Genomic DNA, 25,382 nt, shown 5'->3' with positions numbered 1-25,382 from the left:
AAATTAAACTAGGGAGTCAGAAACTTCTGAATCTTTTCAGTGTCTGTATCATCTCTCTTGGCTTCAACTCTCAGTGAAAATAGAACCAATCTATTTCTTCCTCATACTTTAGATTCTCTGCTCAAACACATACTTTAGATTGTCTGCTCAAACACAAAGGTGGTTACCATTGATCCAATCCAATAACAACTAAGTTTGCCTTTTTCAAGTCTTCAAATCCCCAAGGAAAGGAGAATTTGTTTCAACTGAGTTTGTGTATTGGTCTAACTGCTGTGGACAGAGATGGCCTTCAGGATCATTCCTCCAGTTGGAGGCTTGAGTTAAAGGGCTGGTGAAAATGAAACTGAAGACATTTAAAATAGGAATCTTTTAATATTCATTAACCAGAATACCTGTCATTATGAGTAAAAGATACTTCTAAAGTGCTGGAGGTTATTTGAATATTACTTTCTTAAATAGAACAATCACCTTCCCTTTCAATTTCTTTATTGGTAAATTTGTGCTGAACTGGAACAAAAATAATAATAGTAATAGTTTTACTTCTTTGATCACAGTGGTATTAAGTAATAATTTTCGAATGTTTCTGTTTCTACAAACCACCATATTTGCCATTTGTCTTCATACCTTACATGCTGTTAAAATAAATACTCTAAACCACACATTCAGTGGAGTTGAGTCATGAGTCACAAGTCACAATGAGGTTGGTCTTATCATTAAATAAAAAGTAGATTAAAAAGTTAGATGCAATGGGCTTAATGCCTGTCACCCTGGCTATCTGGGAATCTGAGACTGGGAAGAACATGGTCCAGGCCAGCCTGAGTAGAAAAGCCCATCACAGTCCATTTCAGTGGAGAGAGGCTGAACGTGGTGGCTCACACCTCTCATTCCAGCAATGACCAGAACTCTAAAATATGTAGATTTCCATTCAAGCAAACACCAATCAGGAAGCAAGACACTGTTTCAAAAATAGCCACTTGAAAATGAGGCCGGAGGTGTGGCTCAGCAGTAGAATGCTTGTCTAACAAGCTGGAATTGCTAAGTTAAACTCTAATACTACTAAGTAAACATGGACCATCTTTTTGCATGTTGTCAAGAAACATATTGTTAGACCTTATAATAAAAACAGAAGCCAAGATCTTCAGAGAGTTCCAACCAGCAGTGTGAGCAGTGAGCACCGAGAGGCCACACATGAGATCAAAGTAAAGAAATCATCTGATTGGCGACTGCTATATGTATGCCTTATCTGGCTATGTGTGTGGAAGCCTTTGCTTTATTTGGGCCTGGTGTGTTGCGTTGGTTTCCTGTGACTGGCTGAAGCTCTTGTTTGTGATTGGCTGAAATCAGGCTATTCACTGTTGAGTTTTGCTTTGTTTATTTAGTAAGTTAGGTTGCAGTTTGTTCCAGCGAAATTCAAAGTACAGAGACAGCCTCAGGCCAATGGCCAACCTATTTAATAATGTGTTGGCATGCCTCATGCAATGCTCTGTTCTTATGAAAACTAAATAAACTATTGTGGGATAAATTAATGACAATATGTAGGATAACATGGGTTTCATTAAATTGCAGCTTCTCTTGAAGCTCAATCATAGAAATTAAAAATTAAAAACATATGGGGCTAAACTAGAGATGCTGGCAGCTACAGGCCAATTACTTTATTGTATTGTTAAGGATTTATAATTGCTCTAGAATATTCTTTCCCAGGGATAAGTTTTGTCTCTAAGGTTGATAATAAATTAGCTTAGATGTTTTTGTTTCTGTTGATGCTAGCCTGATTAATGTCTTAGATGTAGAGTCTATGCACTTACCAGGGAATAACATGTGCGTGTTAGGAAGTGGCTTTTCTGAGGGATGGAAAACAAGGCTGAGCCCTGGCACCACACTGTCTGCTTGGATCTTGGCGGCCACTCACTGACTGCGCTTGACTATGTTGTGAATGCTTCCATGCCTAATATCCTCGTGTGTAAAATAAGGATTGCAGTGCTCTGCCTTGGAGAGGTACTTTGAGGATTAGTTCAGGAACAGCACTTGGCCTTGTGTTTAGTACAACTCCAATAAAGTAAGTCCCAATAAAGTTAAAAAGAATAATTAGTTTAAAAGTAAGCCAGGATCACACCTATAGTCCTAGCTACTCAAGAGGCTGAGGCCTGAGGATTGGGATTTGAAGCCACCTATGGCAGGAAAGTCCTGGAGACTCTTATCTCCAAAAAGCTACTCAGAAAAAGCTGGAAGTGGCACTGTGGATCAAGAAGTAGAGCATTGGCTTTGAGCAAAAGAAGCTCAGAGAAACTTCCAGCCCCACTCAAGATGGTGAGGGGCAGGGAAGAGGGGAGAAAGAGAGAGAGAGAGAGAGAGAGAGAGGTGAAATGCCTAAAATTGTATCCCTATATATAAACGTACACTATCTTTTCTATGTGTTTGCATGCTGACAAACATAATTCTAGAACCTTCTAGCAAAAGTGGTATATATGTATCAGTAAGGCTTATCATTAGATAGATTGAAATGGGGATGTAAAAGCAGAAAATTAGTCTGCATTGAGTGTCATCACAAAGACAGAACTCCATGTACATTATCCCTTGACTTACATAGCTCATTAGGGGTCCAGATTTGTGCAGGTCCAATCCCACCATGCCACTCTTCGTCCCAAGTAAAATCCTCATCCATCTTTATCCAATGAACAGTGTTAGAAGGGATGACAATGGGTTTGAATGTGCTTTCAGTCAATGTAAAGCTGTGTGATCTCTGTGATCTCTCTCTCTCCTCTCCTCTCCTCTCCTCTCCTCTCCCCTCTTCTCTCTCCTCTCTCTCTCTTTTGTTTTCTACTTTAGTCTTTTATTTCTATTTAGGCAACTTCACCCAAGACCAGCCTCAAGCTATATAAATGACTCAGTATTCTGGTCCTGTTTCTTCATATCAGTGGGTCTTGCTTGTTGCTAGGACTCTACATTCTTAGGTAGCACTTGCTAAAGCTGCCAAACCCATTCCTAAGCAGCAAAGCTAGCAAAGCTAGAGCTTAGGTGAGCAGGATTAGAGCGCTCCCAGTATTCCCTAAGCAGTACACTTCCTCTTGCCTTTGACTTGCTTTCATTCCACAGATCAGAAAAAAAGAGTGTTTACTTTTTTTTTTGTCAGTTGTGGGACTTGAACTCAGGGCCTGGCACTATCCCTGAGCTCTTTTTTTTTTTTTTTTTGATGGGTGTGGGGCTTAAACTCTGGGCCTGGGCACTGTCCCTCTGTCCCTCAGCTCTTCAGCTCAAGGCGCGTGCTCTACCACTTGAGCTACAGCACCACTTCCGGTTTTCTGGTGGGTTATTGGAGTTAAGAGTCTCATGGACTTTCCTGCCCAGGCTGGACCATGATCCTCAAATCTCAGTCTCCTGAGTATCCCTGAGCTCTTTTGCTCAAAGCTAGTACTCTACCACTTTGAGCCACAGCTCCATGTAAAATAATATTTTATGAAATGAACTTCAAGAAAAGGAAATGAGACATTTTTAAAGTTGCCATTGTTGCTCTTTTTGCTTTCTTTTCCTTTAGTCTTGTTTATTAGTTTGTCTGTATTTAAGGGGATCAGGAGGGGCACAGAGAAAGAGGAACAAGGATGAACAAACACAACAGTGAAACTCAATGTGGAAAATGCACTGTCCATCTTGTAGGTGGAGACAGGAGGGGAAAACTGTACTCATCTGACTATGTAACTATAACCCCTCTGAATATCAACTCTACAAGTACAATTTAAAAATAAAATAAAAATGTGTTTACTATAGCATCCCACTGTTTGAGAAGCTTTCTTTTGTTCTCAAATTTTAGTAAGGCATCTGATTTAAAATAATAACGGATTAATTGGGGTTTTCTCATGTCTGCTGGCTTACTTCTTGGACAGTTGAGTCCAGAGAGTAATTCCATCTTTATCCATGAAAACCACTGAATTTTACCTACTACAATAGACATGGAAAGCAAAATATCACAGATAAATGACAAGGAAAGGGGAGGGTTCCAATGATTTTTTTTTTTAAATTATTTTGTACATAGTTTACAAGCGAATACCATCACTAACAATGTGTAGATATCAAGTAAACAAGGATGTAGGAAAATTTTAGTCATATTTGATATAAAACGTTTTTCTTGAACTGAATAAAATATCATTTCTGAGAATCTAATAAATGAGATACAATTTATCAAAATGTCCTTCTTTCCTTCACCCTTACCTCTTAAGGACTAATAAAATATCACTGATTGAAAGACATGTGCACTGCTCATTTTCAATACATCTAGGAACCTTGTCATGCAATCTTCTTTTTTGAGTTATCCCACTCTTTTCAAGTTATTATTTCTGAAGCTATTATTTCACTTTGGAAAAGATTTACTATTCTCCTCTAGACACATAATCTCTAATCTTTTCCCTCAGAATAAGTTGACAATTCATTTGTCTCCTAAGCAATAAGACATGATTACATAATGAATGCCAATGCCTAAATTTATTGGAAAGCATGGAGCAAAACTAATTGTATTTAACCACAAAGTCTAGTTAATGCAAAAAATTAGAACATAGACATTCATTTGAATGATGATACTAGAAATGACTTTCAAGACCATTTATTATCAGCTCAGCTTACAGATAAGAAAACTCAGGTCCCAAAAGACGAATAAATTTCGAAGGTCACAAACTAGCTTGTGGCAAAGCTGATTCTAAAATCCTGTTTCCAATGGAATAGAATAGAAGATCCAGAAATAAAACCACATGCCTACAGTCAGCTGATATTTGACAAAGGAGACAAAGACATCAGTGGAAGAAACACAGCCTCTTCAACTAGTGCAGAAAACTGGGCAGCAACCTGGAGAAAACTAAAAGTGGACCCCAGCCTGTCACCATGTACCAACATCAACTTAAAATGGATTGAAGATCTTAACATCAAACCTGAATCATACTTGAACTTATAGGCACAGGCAGGAACTTCCTGAACAGAGTCCCAGGGTCACAACAAATTGGACAGAGAGTTGACAAATGGAACTACCTTAAAATAAAAAGTTTCTGCACAGCTAAAGTTATAGCAGCCAAGCTAGAAAGACAACCAACTAACAGGGAAAAAAATATTTACCAGAAATATATCAGACAAGGGGTTAATATCCAGTATGTACAGGGAACTCAAGAAACTAATCCCTCCCAAACCTAACAAACCAATTACTAAATGGGCAAGGGACTAAAGAGAGACTTCTCAGCAGAAGGTGATACGACAAAGTTAACATGGCTTAAGAAACAAAGGACTTCCACTCATCTGGTCAAAGCACTACTAAATAACCCCATGCTGCTGATCACATACATGGTATGTATGTGCACACTGGAGGGAATCCAGGAAGAGGACACAGAACTAGAAGGAATCAGGGAAAAACATACAACAGGGGGACCCATCAGCTGCACTGGACATTGATCAAAATGAACTAAGCAACTCAATGGAAGTGATGGAAGGAAGGGAACAAGTGGGAAAGAGGGAACAGCTGGCACTATGCAATACAAAGAAATGTACATATCACCCAATGTGGAAGAAATAACTGTATTGTCAAAGCTCATAGAACTCATGAATGTTATAGACCACAATAGACCATTTGCCCATGAAAGTTAGAATGTGTTTGTGACTTTAACTAAGCATCACTGTCCCACAATACTGTGAAATTTGGGAAATTATGTAATCACTTAATCACAATAAAGAATTTGAAAATAAAATAAAATCCTGTTTCTCAGAATCTTCAAACAATTTTCTTTAATTAATTTACTTTCCTGCATAATTCATGTTTTTTTTAAACTGGAAAGATAATTTTTAACATGCTTTTAATTTTATGTCTTGAAGGCATGCTTATTTAAAAATTTCCAAGACCAATTCACATGCTATTTACACTGTACAAGACTTCTTGCTTGGCTCTGATGGCTCATACCTGAAATCCTAGATACTCAGGAGGCTGTGATAGAAGGGTCAGGGTTCAAAACCAGCCCAGGCAGGAAAGTCCATGAGACTCTTATCTCCCATTAACTACCAGAAAACTGGAAGTAGTGCTGTGGCTCAAGTGGTAGAATGCTCACCTTGAGCTGAAGAGCTCAGGGACATCGTCCAGGCCCAGATTTCAAACCCCATGACTGACAAAAAGAAAAAAAAAACACACTTCTAGATTGCTCTCTAAGCTGGAAGAGCTTTTTTTTAGTTGAATTTCCATATGATGTCTTTCCCTATTACAGAACATTGACTCTTCTCACCTTGTAGTATACTCACTTGCGTCCATCTCTTATCTTCTTTCCTAGCCAATAATCTTCTAAGTACCCAGCGCACTGGCCGTGTCCATGTTAATTACTATGTACTCTCAATGTTGCTTCTCCCTTTTGTCCTGCTATATACTTTTAAATTTTTAGCACCCATTTCCAACTATCTCTAAAATAGCATGAATTGTTATTCTAAAGGGAAAAAATTCTATTTGTTTTAAACCAGTGAAAGGATAATATAATACATATAACATACAGGACCCTGTAACATGAAAACATAATAGCAATGGTTTCTGGCTTACAATAAATTGCAGCATGGAATCCGGGTGCTGTTGGCTCACATCTGTAATACTAGACTCAGGAGGCTGAGTCTGAGGATCACAGTTTGACGCCAACCCACGTAGCAAAGTCCATGAGACTCTGATCTTCAGTTAATCACCAGAAAACTGGAAGTGGTGCAGTGGTTCCAAGTGGTAGAGCACTAACCTTGAGCAAAAGAGCTCAAGGACAGGGCCCAAACTCTGAGTTCAAATCCCATAACTGACAAGCATGGAACAATAAAGTGCATGTTAACCCACAAGCTAGTGAGATATTTTAAATAATTCAGAATAATTAAGAATTTAAAAAAATTATGTAGCAGTTTTAAGGGAAATGTAATTAAAATTTGCAACTTGCTCTTTTATTCTTGCTGCTGCTTATGGAATCAGGAATAAAAGCAGACATCTGGGAGAAAGTCAAAGATTGAGCAGTATTGCTTAAAGGCTTCTTCTACTTGTTCATTGACTTCACAAATATTAATTGATGACTTGCCATGTTCCAGGGAGCAATGCATTGAATTGTCATAGTTTTCCAATTAATTTTTTTTGGAGGGGTCTGGTCGTGGGGCCTGAACTCTGGGCCTGGGCACTTTCCCTCAGCTCTTCAGCTCAAGGCTAGTGCTCTACCACTTGAGCCACAGCACCACTTCCAACCTTTTACTTTTTTGCTTATGTGGTGCTGAGGAATCGAACCCAGGGCCTCAGGCATGCAAGGCAAGCGCTCTACCACTGAGCCACCTTCCCAGCCCTGAATTGTCATAGTTTTGATTGAGGAAACACACAGAGAAGCATCTAGATCAGTCAGAACAACAGGCTCTCAGAGACTTCAGCATCTCAGCTGAAAAGCAGAGTTAGCCAGGTTAAGATGGTGGTGATGATACGAATGTTACAGAAGCCAGGCACTGGTGGCTCACGCCTGTAATCCTAGCTACTCAGGAGGCTGAGATCTGAGGATCGCAATTCAAAGCCAGCCCGGGCAAGAAAGTCTGTGAAACTCTTATCTCCAATAAACCACCAGAAAACCAGAAGTGGCGCTGTAGCTCAAGTGGTAGAGTGCTTGCCTTGAGCTCAAGAGCTGAGGGAAAGCGCTCAGGCCCAGAGTTCAAGCCCCACTACCTACAAAAAAAATAAAATAAAAGTATAAAAAAAAAAAGAATGTTACAGATAAGAGAACCACACAATATAGAGACCCAGAGGCCAGAGAGAGTTTAGATGTATTTAGGTACAAAGAGGAACCCAGAAGGTCTAGGGTTTCGGATGCCTCGATATTGCGAATACATAAATGAAGGGCATTATCAGGAGCTGGGAAGGTGGCTCAGTGGTAGAGCACTTGCCTTGCATGCATGCATGAGGCCCCAGGTTTGATTCCTCAGCACCACATACACAGTATAAGCCGGAAGTGCACTGTGGCTCAAGTGGTAGGGCGCTAGCCTTGAGCTGAAGAGCGAGGGACAGCGCCCAGGTCCAGAGATCAGGCCCCATGACTGACAAAATAAATAAATAAATACATAAATAACTAAAGTGCATTGAGCACCTGTGATTTCAGTTATGCTGTCTATTGCAGGCAAAAATTCACCCATATGTTTATTATACTTATAGATGTCACCAGAGTGTTTGGTTTAGTTTTTTTTTGGGTCCAGTTGTGGGGCCTAAACTCTGGGCCTGGGCACTGTCCCCTCAGCTCTTCAGCTCAAGGCTAGCGCTCTACCACTTGAGCCACAGCACCACTTCTGGCTTTTTTCTTTTTGCTTATGTGGTGCTGAGGAATCGAACCCAGGGCCTCAGGCATGCAAGGCAAGCGCTCAACCACTGAGCCACCTTCCCAGCCCTGTCACCAGAGTGTTTGAATCTGGATTATTATTTTTTTGGGGGGTCTGGTTGTGGGGCCTGAATTCTGGGCCTGGGCGCTGTCCCTCAGCTCTTCAGCTCAACGCTAGTGCTCTACCACTTGAGCCACAGCGCCACTTCTGGCTTTTTTCTTTTCGCTTATGTGGTGCTGAGGAATCGAACCCAGGGCTTCAGGCATGCAAGGCAAGCGCTCTACCACTGAGCCACCTTCCCAGACCTGAATCTGGATTTTTATTGAGAAGTATATGTTGTTGTTTTTTTTTTAAATGCTGGTTCCAAGGCTTAAACTCAGGGCCTGGATGCTGTCTCTGAGCTTTTCTGCTCAAGGTTAGTACTCTACCACTTGGGCCACAGCTCTATTTCTGGTTTTTTTTTGAGGGGGGGAGGTGGGAGGAGAGTCAGTTGGGGTAAGAGTAGAGTTTCATAGACTTTCCTGCCTGGGCTGGCTTTAAACCACAATCCTCAGATCTCGGCCTCCTGAGTGCCCAGCTCAAATCCACTTATATTTACTTTTTTTTTTTTTGTCAGTTGTGTGGCCTGGGCGCTGTCCCTCAGCTCTTCAGTTCAAGGCTAGTGCTCTACCACTTGAGCCACAGCACCACTTCCAGTTTTCTGGTGGTTAATTGGAAATAAGAGTCTCATGGACTTTCCTGCCTGGGCTGACTTTGAGCTGTGGTCCTAAGATCTCAGCCTCCTGAGTAGCTAGGATTACAGGCATGAGCCATCAGTGCTTGGCAAGTCCACTTATTTTTAATCATTAATAGCTACTACAAAACAATATTTAAAAATACTGTAATGTCTATAACAATGGTTTGCCAGCTGGATCAAACCAAGGGCTACCAGTTCATAATCACTGAGAGCAATAGTTTTCATGGTGTGGCCCAGAGACTGACATCAGCATGTTGGCCAAATGTGCCAGAAATACCCAGGCCTCATCCCAGACCTAATGAATCAAAAACTCAGGAATTGAAGCCCGGATTCTGATTTAACAAGTCCTTCAGGTGATTCCAATAAAGCTGATCCAACTGAAGTTTGCACAATGGCAGACCTTTTCCATGAATCTGATCATCTCCTGATCATTCATTCACCATCTGGTGAAGGCTTTCTGGTGAATGAACCAAATTTGACTTGTCTTTTGGCTCCCTTGATTTTTTTTATCTTAAATCCTATCTTGTATCCCCAATAAAATTTTCAAGTTGCTCTTCTATAAATCCGGATACTGTGTTCTGACTACAGGGCTCCACAACATTTGGCTAGCACTCTACTGATATCATTCATTTGATTAGTAGACGCTAAAGAACCAGACTATCCCATCAATATAAAGATAAGTTATGATAATGCAATGGAATGTGGCAATGATTAGAAAGAGCAAAGTGATTAGGTACTGGTGAGTCACCCTGGTCATTCTAGCTACTCAGGAGGCTGAGATCTAAGAATTGAAGTTCAAAGCCAGCCTGGGCAGGAAACACCATGGCATTCTGATCTCCATTAACCAGCAAAAACCAAATGTAGAGGTATGGCTCAAGTGGTAGAGCAAAAATGCTAAGAGAGAGCATAAGGCTCTTAGTTCAACTTCTAATATTGGCACAAAAAGAAGAAAAGGAAGGAAAGAGGAAGGAAGGAAGGAAAGAAGGAAGAAAAAAGGTCCTCTGTATTTGAAAGCCTTGTAAAGCCTGCAAAAGGTTTTCACACCAATTGAATGACCTCTGCAGGAGGCTTAACCTGGGTTCTGGACATATCAGATGGACCTTTGAGAAACATCTTTGGAGGAGGAAAGATCAAGGTAGTGGGCTGTATAAGAGAGAAGTCCTCATGACTCATGAAACAGGTTGAAAACTGGGAACAGAGCTTAGAAGCAGTAGAAACTGGTATTTGTTTCTTTGGGCTGCTTGTCATAAACTTGGATTCCTGTCATGTTTCTAGCAAATTTTGTAAGGTCATACTGGCTGATTCAAACACCCACTAATGAGATGTGCTGAGAATTCATTGTGCCTTATGGATATAATGTAGTCTCTTCCCAGTACCATTACAGGACAATGATGGTACAGCTTGTATTACCACATTCTTTGGGAAGAGTTTTCTGGGAATGTGCATGTGTGTGTGTTTTATCTTATATATTTTATAGTTATATATTATATATCTATATATTTATATCATATAAGTATATATAATATATCTATAATATACATGCATATTATATATATTTATATGATACTTCTGCTTGGTTCTATATAGCTTTATGTAATCTAAGCAATTTTAGAGTTCTAGGTTTCCAAAGCACTACCCTCAAAAATGCTATAAGTATGAATTCTCTAGAATTTATTTATTTATTTATTTTAACAAAGAAGCAACTTTATTGAGAAGGTTCCTCTACTGACCGGTCAGGGCCGCAGCACAGGCTCGGAAGCTGATACTGCGACTGAATTCTCTAAAATTTAAATGGGAATCAGGACATACTTGATTTGGGGAATCACTTACTCCAAATACTGCATATACTAAACCAACTAAGAAGAGAAATAGTGGCTTTTGTTTTATACTTCAGCAAACTTTATCTAGGGAGAGACCTCCATATCAACATTATGGGCCTGCTTCTCCAAGAGCTAATTAATAGTCTGAGAAAATTTGTTTAGAAGGCCCAGAGTGACAAAAAGAAACCATGCTGAGGAACTGTGAAAGAATTCCATTTCAAGGCCTTGCCTTTCTCAAACACCCAGAGCAGAATTAACTACAACACGAAATCCCTTGTCAGTGTCAGGCAAATAAAAGTGTTTAAATTTCTGAAGCACAACTGCTTTATGGATCATAAGCAAATAGGAAGGAATTTATAATCTCTTTTTTAAAAAATAGGGCTTAAGCCAAGTGTGGCAGTGCACACCTGTAATCTTATCATTCTGGAGTCTATATTCGTAGGACTGTAAGTTTGAAGCCACCTGGACTGCATAGTAAGAATCTGTTTCAAGCTGGGGGCTGCGGGTTTACACTTGTAATCCTAACTACTCAGGAGGCTGAGATCTGAGGATCACAGTCCAAAGCCAGCCCAGGCAGGAAAGTTCCTGAGACTCTTATCTCTAATCAACCACTAAAAATTCGGATATGGAGCTGTGGCTCAAAGTGATAGAGTGCTAGCCTTGAGTATAAAAGCACCCTGAATTCAAGTTCCATGACCAACAACAACGACCAAAAGTAAAGAATCTGTTTCAAAACCCAAACGAAAACACAGAACACATTAGGGGCTTTAAGGAGTTAAGGTAAGGACATTTTCCAGGGCCTCTTTAAAAAAAGAGAACAACAGAAGTATTATGAAAATAAATATCCAGGAGTTTGAAGTAACCAGAAGTGAATATAACTGATAGAAAAAATAAATAATAAGGGGAAACAAAGGAGGAGGCAGCAATGCGTGATAAGAAATGCACTCATTACCTTGCCCATGCCATTGTAACCCCTCTGTAAGGTATTTGCACAATAAATAAAAAAGAAAAAAATAAATAACTTTAGCTGTTTTATCTTAAACCCATTGTAATTGGAATGACTGTGTTTTTAGCAATGACTTAAAGGTAAACTTGACTTACTGTTTTAAGAAATAATTATGAAAGCTGTCAGAGTGGATTTAAATTATTTGTAAAAAAACACAGTGGAGAGAAAAAAATTCCATGATCTCAGCCCCAATGTTTTAGAAGTAAATGTTATACTAAATCATGACACATATGCTACTGTGTGATAGTACAGCCATTTCAACCAAGAAGTTAATGGGCCATTAGGCCATTTTGCATGCCTACCAGCAATACCTTGTGTACTGTTGCCATTCTAGTGGGAATGTACTAGAACCCCTGGTAGCTTTACTTGGCTTTTCTCTAATGATGGGGAGGTTCTGAGCATCTCTGTATGTGCTTATTGGCTATTCAAATACCTTCTTTTGTGAAGTCTCTATTCCAATCTTTTGCTTGTCTGCTGGTTTGTCTTTTGTTGAATTCTAAGACACTTGTTTTGGGTTATTTTGTACGTGTCCATCTTCAAATGTTTTTCATAGTCTAAGTTTTCTTCATCAGTTTTATTCCTGTGCCTTTCAAAGAGCAAAGATTTTGCATTTTAAAGTCAATTTTATTAGTATGTTTCTTGATTTTTGTGTCTTAAGAAATATGTTTTTCTAATCCAGTATCACAAAGATACTCTATTTCCTCCTACAATGTTATAGTTTACCCATTAAATTTCTGATAAATTTTGATTTATAGTAACTTCATTTTATGTATAGTGTGAGGAAATGATTGAAGTTTATTTTTTCCATACAAAGATCCACTTGCTTATATTGTGGGAGTGTTTATGTGTTGAATGTGATAATACCAAACAGAACTCTACTTTTCAAATGGACAAACTTTATTGTGTGTAAACTATATTTTAACAAATCCTGGAAAAAGCCACATAAACAAGAATAATGGAAATCAAAATTTAAAGAATGGTTTTTTTTTTCTAGGAAAAACTTTTTTTGTAAATATGTAATGCTACTCTTTATCTCCAATACTCCCCCTGCCTCGCTGACCCCAGTGGAGTCTGCTTAGCATGGGAAACCATCTATCAGACCATGATAGGGGCTTCAGAGACCTATCTCTGAGTTTTGGGACTTCACCGAAGTCTACCTCAGAGAATGGGGCTTTACAGAAACCTATCTCCAAGTTTTGGGACTTCACCGAAGTCTACCTCGGAGAATAGGGCTTCTAAGAGGCCTACTCCTGGGAAAAGGCTGGCAAAACCCCTGGAAAAGATGTGTTTCTGCCTTTCTTTTCCTCATAAGAGTGCCTACTAATCTTTTACTGTTTCTACTGCTCTTTGTACTTGCTCATTGTCAACGTTTCCCTATACAAAGCTCTTTCTTAAGAGTGTTGACGACTCCAATATCTGATGAGTGTCTTAAAAATATGACTAACTCACCGGAGTTAAGTGCTACCCTGAAACCCCTCTTATGGAGGCTAGTAGACAAGCCATAAGCAAATATAAAATATTGGGGGTTTCACAAAGTCACTTCAGCAGAAGGAATTGTTTGTAAGAAACTTACAAGAAGCTGTAGGGCAACTAGAACAGAAGGAATGTATGGCAATTGCTGAGATAACTACTTAGGAGAAACAACTTCCTACTACTCTCTCATTTACTAAGAGACTTGCTAGATCTAAGTCTCCTTGGTGCTTATTATTAAAGAAGGAACAGGAAGAAAAAAAATCCTATGGGACAATTAAGGCCTCTATAAAAATAAGATAATGGTTAAATGGTGACAAACGTCGAAACCCATTATATTTCTTAGAGATAAGCCGGAAACAAGTGCCTTTCAGGCTACCAGCTGTTGACCACCCAAGAATGAAGCCCTGCAGCAAGATTGTGTAAACTTTTGTCTTTTCTTATGGAGACTTTTTGCTATAAAAGTTTGTTATCCTCTGCATTAAATTGCACTCAGCGCTCAGCACTCAACATCCACTCCTAATGTGTGTGAGTTGTCTGTTTGCCATCTCCCCATCCTATTCCAGGTTCCTCCCCTAGGTATCTCCGTCGTCCCGACAGAACCCGGTCCGCGGCATCCCCCCACCAAATCTGTTCAGTCTGATCTTAATGCTAGGGTATTAAATGAATCTGTGTCTTCACATTGAAAATGTGTTTCTCATAGACAGCTGAGTTGGGTCTTGTTTTGGTCACTTTGGAAGTCATTTTAATTTGGTATATTTAGAATCTTGCCATTTAAAGTGATTATTGAAAGAGTTGGATCAATACATTTTTTTTGTTCATTGGCCCTGTTTCTTCTAATCTTTTTCTGCCTCCTTCAGTTTTAACTGAGTATTTTTTGTATGATTCTACATTTTTATAATTTTAGTGTATCAGATCGCTTTTCTTTTCTATTATTTTTTTTTAATGTTGATGGAGATCAAACCCTAGGAACTCGTGTTGGCACTGTGTGTTGGCACTGCTGTTAATGAGTTGTTTGTATTCCTTATTTATGTGGCCTAAAATCCTTTTTTTTCAGATGCAGAGTTTGCAAATAGAACTCTCTCCTTCTGAAGTAAGCTCCCCAATGTTTATTTTTTCCTTTTTTGTTTTGCAAATGCTTTAAATTGGTAACATAAAATCATATGTATCTAGTTTTGCTTCTGCTTTTGAAATCTGCTCTGAAAAATATTTTTTTGGGGGGGTCTAAATCTAGATCTTGAAGCTTTTTAACCTATGTTTTCTTCTGGTAGTTTCCTAGTTTCAGGTCTTACATTTAAGATTTAGTCCACCTTGATGATTGTGTATTTGAGAGGGAGGTAGTTTCGCCTCGGTGTTCATCAGCTTTCCCAACACAGTTTCTGGAAGAGGTCTCTATTGTGTCCTGGTTAGGTCCCTGTCTATTAATGAGCCTGTCCCCTTGGCTGGGAGTTTGATAAGTGCTTCTCGCTTTTGTATATGCATACCCCTTTCTGCCACTCCAGAAAAGCCAAGAAGGCTAAGAAGGCATGCGTTTGGGCATTTCTTTTAGAAGCTGGATAAGCTCTGAGAGAAAAAGACAAGTTTCTCTTGAGGCCATGTCAAGAATGGAATACTTTTGGAGAATGTTAAATGGCGACTTTTCCCTACAATAGATGAATGGATCAAAAAAAAAAAGTGGTACCTGTACAAAATGGAATTCTACACAGGCCTTAGAAAGACTATTATGTCATTTGCAGGAAAATTGATGGACGGAGAACAAATCATGTTAAGTGAGATAAGCCAACCTCAGAGACACAAACAACGTATGTTTTCTCTCCTATGCAGAAGTTAGATCTAAAATACACTGGGACATGATACATTATACAGGTCTCTAGGCTTTCATACCCAGTGAGCACAGGAGGACACTCTTAGGAGAGGAACAAAGGCGCAATGCCTCAGTGGCTCTGATCATATAATATTTATCAAAAATAAACTTCAGGAGGGTTGGGAAGGTGGCTCAGTGGTAGAGCACTTGCTTTGCATGCCTGAGGCCCTGGGTTCAATTCCTCAGCACCACATAAGCAAAAAGAGAAAAGCCAGAAGTGGCGCTGTGGCTCAAGTGGTAGAGTGCTAGCCTTGAGCTGAAGAGCTGAGGGACAACACCCAGGCCCAAAGTTCAGGCCCCACGACCGGACCCCCCAAAAAATAAATAAATAAAAAATAAACTTCAGGAAATGGCAACAAGAGGTATTTTTCTTTGATGCGGTTTTTGTTTTCTTTTTGCCTGTTTGCTTCTCTGTCTTTGGAAAGGTAAGGGGAGGCACAGAAATGGAGGGACAAAAGGTAAACAAATGCAGCCACGGTCCTCAAGTCACTGTTGAAAATAAACTGTACAATGTGTGGGTGGAGAAGGAGGGAAAAACTGGGCGGGAGGGAAGGGTGATACCTTCCAAAAAGAAATGTACTCTTCATCTGACTTATATAACTGTAACTAACCGCTCTGTCTCTTTATATCACCTTTAAGTAACAATAAGAAAAACAAAACAAAAATCAAAGACACCTGAAAAAAATGCTGACTTTTCCTCTTGACCTTTTGGAAGCTCAAAGTGACATGTTTCATATATTGGCTGTGAGAGGCAGATAGAGCTTCTGCAGGTAAAGATCCTTGAGCTCTTCAGCTCAAGGCGAGCGATCTACCACTGGAGCCACAGCGCCACTTCTGGCTTTTTCTGCTTATGTGGTGCTGAGGAATCGAACCCAGGGCCTCATGCATGCAAGGCGAGCACTCTACCACTGAGCCGCCTTCCCAGCCCTCTTGCTGAAAATTTTAAATTAAAAACATGTCCACACTGAAGTTGGCACAATTCCTAAATTTCAGGTTCAAATTTTTTTGTTTTTTAATCTGAGTTCTGCTTACGAAGACCTTTTAGTTCCTGGGCTGTCCCCTCCATTCATATAGGCCGTGGGTTTGTCCCATGAACCAAGTTCTGTGCTGAATCTAAGAAGAGCTGTTGACTTTCCATTTGCTCTGGGACTTGTTATGTGTGCAGGAAAGAGTCCTTCCACCTTCCTTCTGATGCATCGAAACCTAATATGAGCAACTTTCTGTCCCTCCCTGTCTTTACTGTTAGTTGGCTTTGCATTGCTGTAGTGAAGTACGCAACAGGCTACTTGGGAGGAAAGAAAGGTGTACTCATAGTTCTAGAGGTTCAAAGCTTAAGGTCTGTGAGTCACATAGGTTTGCTCTCTGAAGAAGACAGCAGATAACAGGAGCTAATATTCTTGCCTCTTGGAAGCAAGTGATCGAGAGAGAGATAGAGAGACAGAGACAGAGAGAAAGAGAGAACGGGCTAGAGTCCCACAATCCTTTGTGGGCACAGCCCCAGTGACCTGAGGACTTCTCAAATAAGACCCCAACTACAGTCTTCCTCCCAATAACACTAGCATGGGGCCCAGCCCCTTCCAGTGAGACCCTTGGTAGGGACTGACATTACACAGTCCACAGCACTTCCATTTCTTCCTGTAATGTACATCAATTTAGGTTATATGGAAAAGCAAAAGGCATTCTTTACAACAGAGGAAAGTAAGAGCAAGTTCAGACTATCTCTTGTTTTAGAAAAGAAAAAGGAAACCCAATGTATTATTAAGTGAAAAAAGGCAAGTTGCAGACAACAGTATAGTATTTAGGAATAAAAGATCTAACATCCTTAAGGTAGAACTAAAAACTAAAATATTGTACCACCCACAGCTGTCTACATTAAAATGACCTAAGTTTCCATTGTCTTCATGAGCACAAGTTTAATATTCCAGGAAGCTCCTGAATACAAACAAAAACTATTGTTCATTACAAGGACTTCCTGAGAGAAACATCAGCTTTTCAGGAGAACACATCATCTTATAGTTATGCCCTAAGAATTCTTTGAAACCTCCTTCCCAAACGTCACCTAGCAATTTCCACCAGTCCTAAAGTGCATGGTGACAAAGAATGAATCCTAATCAAGTCCAAATATTGAAACACTTTATTAATCTATTTTTTGTATGTGTCAGTGCTAGGACTTGAACTCAGGGCCTTAGCTTTCTCACTCAAGGCTGGTGCTCTACCACTTGAGCCACACTTCTGTTTCTATCATCTCTGTGTATTAGTTGGAGATAAGAGTCTTGGGTTTGTCTGCCTAAACTGGCTGTGAACTGAGAACCTCCTCAGATCTCAGCCTTTTGAGTAGCCAAGATTACAGGCATAAGCAGCCAGCTCCAGGCAAAATAAACATTTTAGAACAAACTTTAATCTGACCTTGACCTTGTCCCTTGGAGAAACTTCATCAAAGCGGTTATGTCCTTTAGCAGAGAAAATAATCAAGTCAGATGTTTCTTAACATTTCTAAATTTTTAAACATTTATAACTACTTTTTCCCCTAACATAATGGAAACTTCTTAACAACATAAAATATCAACTACAAAGAGTAGAGTGACAAGACAACTCACTCTTCACATTTTGTGGAGGAAATTAAAACTCAAGTCTATAGCAAAGTCCAGAAAACTCCACATATTTGATTTTTAGGTCAGGGCCATGAGTTTCTCATCTGTAAAAAAAAAAAAAAAAAAAAAAACAACAAAAAAGTTACCTTAAAAGTTAAATAAGCAGCTTTAGAAAAGAAAGGAGGTCTTCAGAAACTTTCACATCCCTGCTACAATGTACCATCAAATGTTTTGGATCACATAGATAACGGTGGCCCCATAAGATTATATTGTCAAATTGTAGCCCTCTGTCCATGTGAAGTCACCTGACTTGTTTCTCAGTGTCCTTACTGTTGAGGGACACAGTACCTTATCTGCTTCAGTCTTCTGGCTCTGCAATAATACCTTTAAAATTCAACAGGATCATCTTTACAACATCCCATTGCAAGGGCTGGCTCTGTGAGAATCTCCCTACTTCAGACCACACAGCTCAGGCTTGGAGCCCAGGCTTTAACTCCGACAGAACCAGCCATGTGTGCCAAGCCAGGTGCACAGAGGAGACTGAAATTGCCCGTGGGGCTGACTTAAGCTAAGGCTGGGCGGGCAGGAGAGCCAGCTGAGAGCTACGCTCTCATAAGGGTATGTTTGCTGTTGGCTCCAGAATCTCCCCATGGGAAATGCTTCGGAATGCATCTCACCTGAGTGTGGGACTTGGCTTGAAGCTATATGGAAATTCCCTCTCATCCAAAGAGGAGATCTAAGACATCCCCCTCCCTGCCCCCGATGCTAATGATAATACTGAATTCCATTAAATTATGTTTTCTGCATCTACATGAATACCTATGGCAAAGCCTAATAAGCAGGAATAATAAGAGATTCAGAGTAAGAAGTAGGGGTTGGGAAAGTGGTTCTGTGGTAGAGTGCTTGCCTTGCATTCATGAGGTCCTGGGTTTGATCCCTTCATACCATATAAGCAGAAAATGCTGGAAGTGGTGCTGTGGCTCAAGTGGTAGAGCGCTAGCCTTGAGCTGTAGAGCTGAGGGACAGCATGCAGGCCCAGAGTTCAGGACCCACGACCGCCCCCCCCAAAATATAGTAATGAAATAGAATCATAACAATATACTTGCTATAATTTGGATATTGAATGTCCCTTCAACCATGTTAAAGGTTTGTTACTAAACTGAGCCTAGTGGAAATAGGTAGAATCTCAGCTACTCAAGAGGAGACAGAATGATTGAGAATTTGAGGATATCTTGGCAAAGTTAATGAGATTAGATAGGTAGGTAGGTAGCTAGACAGAGGACAGACAGACAGACAGAGAGGGCCAGTGGATGGTGGTATGAGCCAACTAGAGTAATAAAATATAAAATATAAGAATCATGATTGACATTGGCCTGGCAAAAAGCAAGATTTCATCTCAAAAATAGCCAGGATAAAAATGGCTATATTTGTGGTTCAAGTTGTAGAGTACTTGCCTACCAAGAATGAAGCCCTGCATTCAGAACTCAGAACTGAGGACACAGCTCAAGCTCTGGAGTGACAACTATGAGGCCTGTGGTTTAATACTCAGTACTGCAATCAATGAATCAATTAAATGATCATTCACATAAAGGCTTATTCCACCAGGCAGTACTCTTGGGAAGTGACATTACTAAGAGGTAGTTGAACTTTTAGGATGCAGAGCCTATTACTGGGAGATGGAGACGATTGTGGGTATGCCTCTGAAGAGACCTGTGAGAACTCACTTCCTTATTCTTCCTTTGTGGTCATGAACTGGGCAGTTTTGTTGTGCACTAATTTCCACTATATGTTGCCTTTCCCTAAGCAATTCAGCAAACCAACAACAGAGCTCAAGTAGACCTATTCTTATGGCTACTCATTGTCATACTTAAAGCTAAGTAAGCACCACAAGGCTATGAAAGCTATCTGGTAACAAAGGTAGATACTGAGTGGGTAGCACATACCCCATGGAGACCTTAGACAAACAGGTAATTCATGTGCTGGGTAGGAGAGTGTGGGAAGACTCATTTCCACTAGAGCCAGGGAGAACATTCGTAAAGAGAGCAGCAAGAAGACTAGAAGACATCTTCACAGTGCAGAAATCTTGAACCAAGAAAGCAACAGTTTTGATGGCTTTAGAATAGCAATGCTGCTGAAGCCAAGAGACAGCAAAGAACATATAAAATATAGAAAACATAGAAATGGAGACAGGGAATGAAACTGCTTTCTTTGAAGTTAACAATAAGTCATCTCAGTAAGGTAACATGATTTATTCCTTACGAAAGTTTCCGAACAGCAATAGCTGTTAGCAATATTAAATATAAACAATATAGCAATATAAACAAAACCTAGGAGGGAAACCCAATACTTAGTAATGCTCAGACTAATCAGAAGTTCAGATATGAGAGTCTCAGTGTTTAGGAAAACAAAGAAGTTGCTTCAGAGGATTGTGTGTGCTATATTTGAGTCACATCTCCTTTAAGAAACAGAATACAACATGGCAATTCCAAACCTTATATTCTCAAAGAGCTCTGACTTAGACAACTGAAAAAAGTTTTTACTTATCTATTATCCATAAATGTTTCTTGCCATCATCATTTCCTTAGAAAAAGGTAATCTAATCTTGGAGCTGGGCACCAGTGGCTCATGCCTGTAATCCTACCTACTCAATAGACTAAGACTTGAGTATGTGATTTGAAGCCAGCCCAGGCAAAAAAGACTGAGATTCGTGTCTCTAATTCATCACCAAAAAACTGGAAGTGGAGCTATGGCTCAAGTGGTAGAGTGAAGACAAAAACTCAGGGACAATACCCTGAGCCTTAAGTTTGAACCCCAGGACTAGTACACACACACACAGATGATAATACTGGAAACTTGACAATCAAATATGAAGTATTGTTTCTAATAAGATCATACTTAGATACCAGACAAATTTAAGCAATTGGGAAAATGATGGTGGCTTGAATATTAGAGAGCAGGAAGCAATTGTTCATTCCTTTGGGCATGATAATATGACTGTGATTACTGCAACTTATTTTTATGATGTTTTATTAAAAAGTAGGCGGGGAGGATAAGTATTAATGATTGTCAATTCTGAGTCAAAGGATATATGGATATTCACTGAACCAGTCTTTCAATGGGATACTTTTGAAATCTTTATATAAATGCCTTCATAAATTTTCTGGCAAATAAGCAGAATGTAAGTCACAAGATGAGACTGAGGAGGGACTTTGGGCGGTTTGGTCCATAGAAGCATCTCTCTTCAACTATTTCATAGGCAGGAGCCAGGGAAGTAATGTGCTTTCCTATTCCTTAAAAACATATCTATATGACTTCAGCAGATTCTCTCCCTCTCTCTCCCTCCCTCTGTCTCCCTCCCTCCCTCCCTCTCTCTCTCCCTTATTATGTGTTCTATAGCCAGAACCTGCCCAGCCCTATGTAGCACACTGCCACCTCTGTCCCAAGCATCTCAGTGCCCTAAGACTTAAAAACAAGAGGCAACGTTTGTTGAGCTAAATTATGTGTTTATTAGGAAAGCACCAACACCACATTCTTCAAAATTACTGGAATTTTATTTGCCTCAGGCTTATGACTCACAACCAAAGACATTGTGCAAAGAAAGCAAAGATTAAGTACACTTTAGGGAGGAGACAATACACCTTGGGAACTCGGGAGGTCAAGTGGACAAAGGGAGCCGTTCAATACACTCTAAAGATTGCAATCGTCAATCGCGTTTTTAACAAAAAATTTAAAACCAAGAGCAAAAGGAAAAAAAAATTAAGCAATGTTTACAGTAGACATAAATCCTATACAATTCAAAAAGCATTTGTTCTTCAGATCATAGAGCATAAAGTGGAAAAATGTATATATGCAGGTGAAATCTAACTACTGTACATTTATCACCTATTAAAGTTGCTTATATGTATCACAGTGTAAAAAAAAAAGTACTGAACAAATAAAAATCTTGAAAAAATCTTGCCTGATGAAAAATAAAATAACCAGTGGCTTTTAATGGCTTCTCCTGGTTATTGGTACTACAAAAGACACACACAAAAAAAATCTTCTCATCAGAACAGTTGATAAAACCAGGCACAGTCAAACAGTTACCAAATTAGACCCACCCATAGAAATATACTTTTCACCCACATATTTTTTTCCATCAAAAGCTTTTGTTGGCTTGAATCTTTGAATCTTTGAGTCCCATTTGGTCACAATATGTTACAAGTATTTGTGTGTGTATTTTTTTTTTTACACCATGATATCATATGTTTGTCTGGCACTATCCTAAAGCTAGTTTATAGATGAGGATGAGGACGTAGAAACAACCCAGTCCACCAAGGACAAGTGAACTCACTGGGAAGAAATGAGGGAAGAGGAAAGGATTCAGTTCTATGGTGGAAAAAAAGGTCCGGGTGATCACTCATCGTCAGTCCCACTTGCTTCTGACTGTTCCTAAAAGAAAAAAAAAAAAGGTAAGAGGCAATGATATTTCACAAAGAGCTCATGATCCAAATCTCATTCTGGACAAAGACAGAAAGATGCTTCGAAGTCCTGGGCAAGCTAGAAGCTAAGTTGGACAGGTCCATATTGAAAAGCCCAAAGCCATACCCACCCTATCAGCTGTGCCGATTGTTCGCTGCTTCTGAAATTTATGGCTACGAATGTCTCCTTTAAGATCTCTTTTAGAAAATTCATGGGAGAAGCACAATGAGCATGCATTTGATGCTTAGCTTATTAGTAAAATCATCTAAGGAAACATACAGGAGTTGAAGATGTGAAAATATCCTAATTCTAGAAATTCACAATCAGGGCAGAGTGGCAGTGTGTTGAAGAAAAAATCCAACTACCAGCTTATACACTAAAATGGAAAATCACCTTTCCAGGAAGAAAAAAACGTGGAAGGGGTAGGTGTCATCGTACACAAGCCTCTCTGCAAAGTGAACGGAAGGGAGGTACTACAGAAGTAGTTGCTCCTGGGTCTTCTAAATAGGCAGACGTAGCCACCAGGACTGAGGTATAACACCAGGGGCTGAATTTGGCCCCGTTATTTACCTGCTTCTGGACGTGGAGTGAAGCATTCACAACCTAAGTACTGACTTCGGTAATATCTTTAGTGACATCTGTCTCTCATGATGCTAGGCACTGGACGTGCACTGTGTAGGAAGAAACCTAAGCTTCACACATCGCTAGGTTCTGCCTGAATTTTCCAAATATTAACAAGAATACCTCTAGATACTTAATTTGTATGGTACCTTAAGTAGCAACTTGATCCCTGACCTCTGACATCACAATAGATTTTTCTCATTGTTCTGTCTAATCTGTTATATGGTAAGCACTGTGCTGGGATGAATATAAAATATTAACAGGCCATGAAGAAAAATAACATTTGCAGGTAAGTGAAAAGAAAGATTTGAAAAGGGATAAGTGGGAAGGGAAATCGATTTCACAATTTTTCATTTAAAAATACTATTTTAAAAAGTAATATACAAGGCCAAATAGCAGTGGCTCACACTTGTAATTCAAGCCATTCAGATTAAAGGACCAAAGCTAGCTTGGGCAAAAAAGTCTATAGTACTCTATCTTTATGAGAGGGCTGACATTCATCAAGATGTATTGTATTCACATTGACACTGACACAACTACTTAAGAGTAACTTTTTAAGAAAGGAAAAATAAAACATCCTCTATTTGCAAAATGTTGGACTGGAGGCATGGCTCAAGTGGTAGAGCTTCAACCAGGGGAAAGAGTGGGAAGTCCTTAGTTCAAACCATACTGCTGGCACAAAAGGGGGAAAAAGCAATATAAAAAAACCCAGATGTTGGGGCTGGGAAGGTGGCTCAGTGGTAGAGCGCTTGCCTCACATGCATGAGGCCCTGGGTTCGATTCCTCAGCGCCACATAAGCCAGAAAAAACTGGAAGTGGTACTGTGGCTCAAGTGGTAGAACATTAGCCTTGAGCTGAAGAGCTGAGGGACAGTGCCCAGGCCCAGAGTTCAAGCCCCACGACCGACAAAAACCAAAAACAAAACACCCAGATGCTTTGTTTGACATCACGTAGCTGTTTATGTTGAAATCTCCCCAGACTGTCTCATTTTCAGTGTTGTGAGAAGGGGCAGAGACACAGGGGTGGCCACAGGGGCACAGAGCGGGGACAGGACCCCTCGGCCTCTGGGACATCGGAGGGGGGAGGGGTGTACTTACGTTCTCATCCTGCTCTTCGTCACTGTCGAAGTCGCTCACCACAGGTTTGGCTTTCCCTCGGTTTGGCCTTTTCTTGCCTTTTCCTTTGTCTCGACCTTTCTCGTCTTTTTTATTAAGCTTGATCTTCACCTTAACAGATTTTGCTACAAAAGGAAATCAGAAACACCCACGAGTGAGGATTCACAGAGAAGTCTTTTTACAGATAATGACCCCGCCGGGAGTGCCCGGAACACCCCAGCCTGCTCTTTGCCCTGGTCCTGTGTCTGTCTGGAAGATCACTTGAGTCCTATGAAGCAGGCCTGATGCAGGGTAGGGTAGGAGCTGGAGACGGATTCTTTTTCTGGCTAAACAGGGACTATGAGGTACATAGGCATTCATTCAAGATATTTTATATTACATGTAAATCAGTGTGCATAGTGAAAAAGCCAATAATTTTACTGCGTCAGTAACTGACTTAAAAAGAAAACTGAAGTACTAATTTTCAAAAGTCGGGCAAGGCACACAGTTGAAAGGCATATCTTGTTTTTAACTTGCATTTTGTGTTTTTGAAAACAACTTCTCTCTTTTCTCTCCCTGATTCTCTTTCTGGTGATTCTTTGCAGGAAATTAAAATAAAAATAAAAAAACATAGTCCATGTATACAAATACCTCCATTTCTGTATGTATAGTATAAAAAGTTCAAGACCATGTTACAGACACATATTTGAATTTTGTAAATACACATACACCACCATACACATACATTTCACATCTCTCTCTCTTTTTTTCTTTTATGCATCAGCTCACATCAGACTTGCCTACTTTTACTTCTTATCAACACTTGTAACGCCTCCATCTATGGTTACCGTGCATATTATTTTGCCAGGCCACCAGTGAAAGGTGCTGAAGTGTTTTTTGTGGGGACAAGCAAAGTTCCCATAATGCCCTGTGTTAACCTATCCTGGCAGTGTTTGGGGTTGGGGAGGGGCAGGTAGAAGCACCCCATCGGGTAAGCTTCTGACAGTTTTCTGCCAACTTAGCCTTTAGGAGGACTACAGTCCTTTGGACCCTCACAGGGCAATCTAGAGATAGAAATGAAGACACTTAAAGAGTTTAAAGGTCTATAGCACAAATACAGGTGTGTGTCGCAGGGAACAAAGAAGATCTATGGCCTTGTTCTGGGACAGGCAGCCTTAGTACTTTGCGACTGAGATGGCTGAGAATGTGGATCACTCACTTACACCAGTTTTCCTAAGCATATTATGTTCAGTGGCTCTCAAGACACCTGCAGAGAGATACTATAATGGAGAGGGTCATAACTCCAGAAGATGATCTCTAAGATAAGAAATTTTCAGACTTCCCACAGGGAAATATAAGCTCACACAGTGATGACAACCAGATGACTTTGAACTGAA

The 25,382-nt window shown here is 40.0% G+C and overlaps 1 protein-coding gene across 5 annotated transcripts in view; it reads right to left on the bottom strand.

Moving 5' to 3' along the window:
- Positions 1 to 21,338: 21,338 nt before the first annotated feature.
- Positions 21,339 to 25,382, bottom strand: part of Smarca2 (SWI/SNF related, matrix associated, actin dependent regulator of chromatin, subfamily a, member 2) — a 171,243-nt gene continuing 167,199 nt past the window's right edge. For all 5 annotated transcript variants that reach the window (XM_013018450.1, XM_013018453.1, XM_013018452.1 and 2 more), the window contains 2 exons: positions 23,989 to 24,131; positions 21,339 to 22,240 (listed from right to left, as the gene is read on the bottom strand). In XM_013018450.1, the coding sequence (XP_012873904.1) occupies positions 22,205 to 22,240; positions 23,989 to 24,131 (179 nt within the window). In that variant the 3' untranslated portion in view covers positions 21,339 to 22,204. The remainder of the gene's footprint in view (positions 22,241 to 23,988; positions 24,132 to 25,382) is intronic.

Source organism: Dipodomys ordii, unplaced genomic scaffold (genome assembly GCF_000151885.1).
Source record: "Dipodomys ordii isolate 6190 unplaced genomic scaffold, Dord_2.0 Scaffold40, whole genome shotgun sequence".
In the NCBI taxonomy this organism is placed as follows: Eukaryota; Metazoa; Chordata; class Mammalia; order Rodentia; family Heteromyidae; genus Dipodomys; species Dipodomys ordii.
The sequence above is the reverse complement of the archived record's forward strand: the minus strand, read 5'-3'. Positions and strand labels throughout refer to the sequence as shown.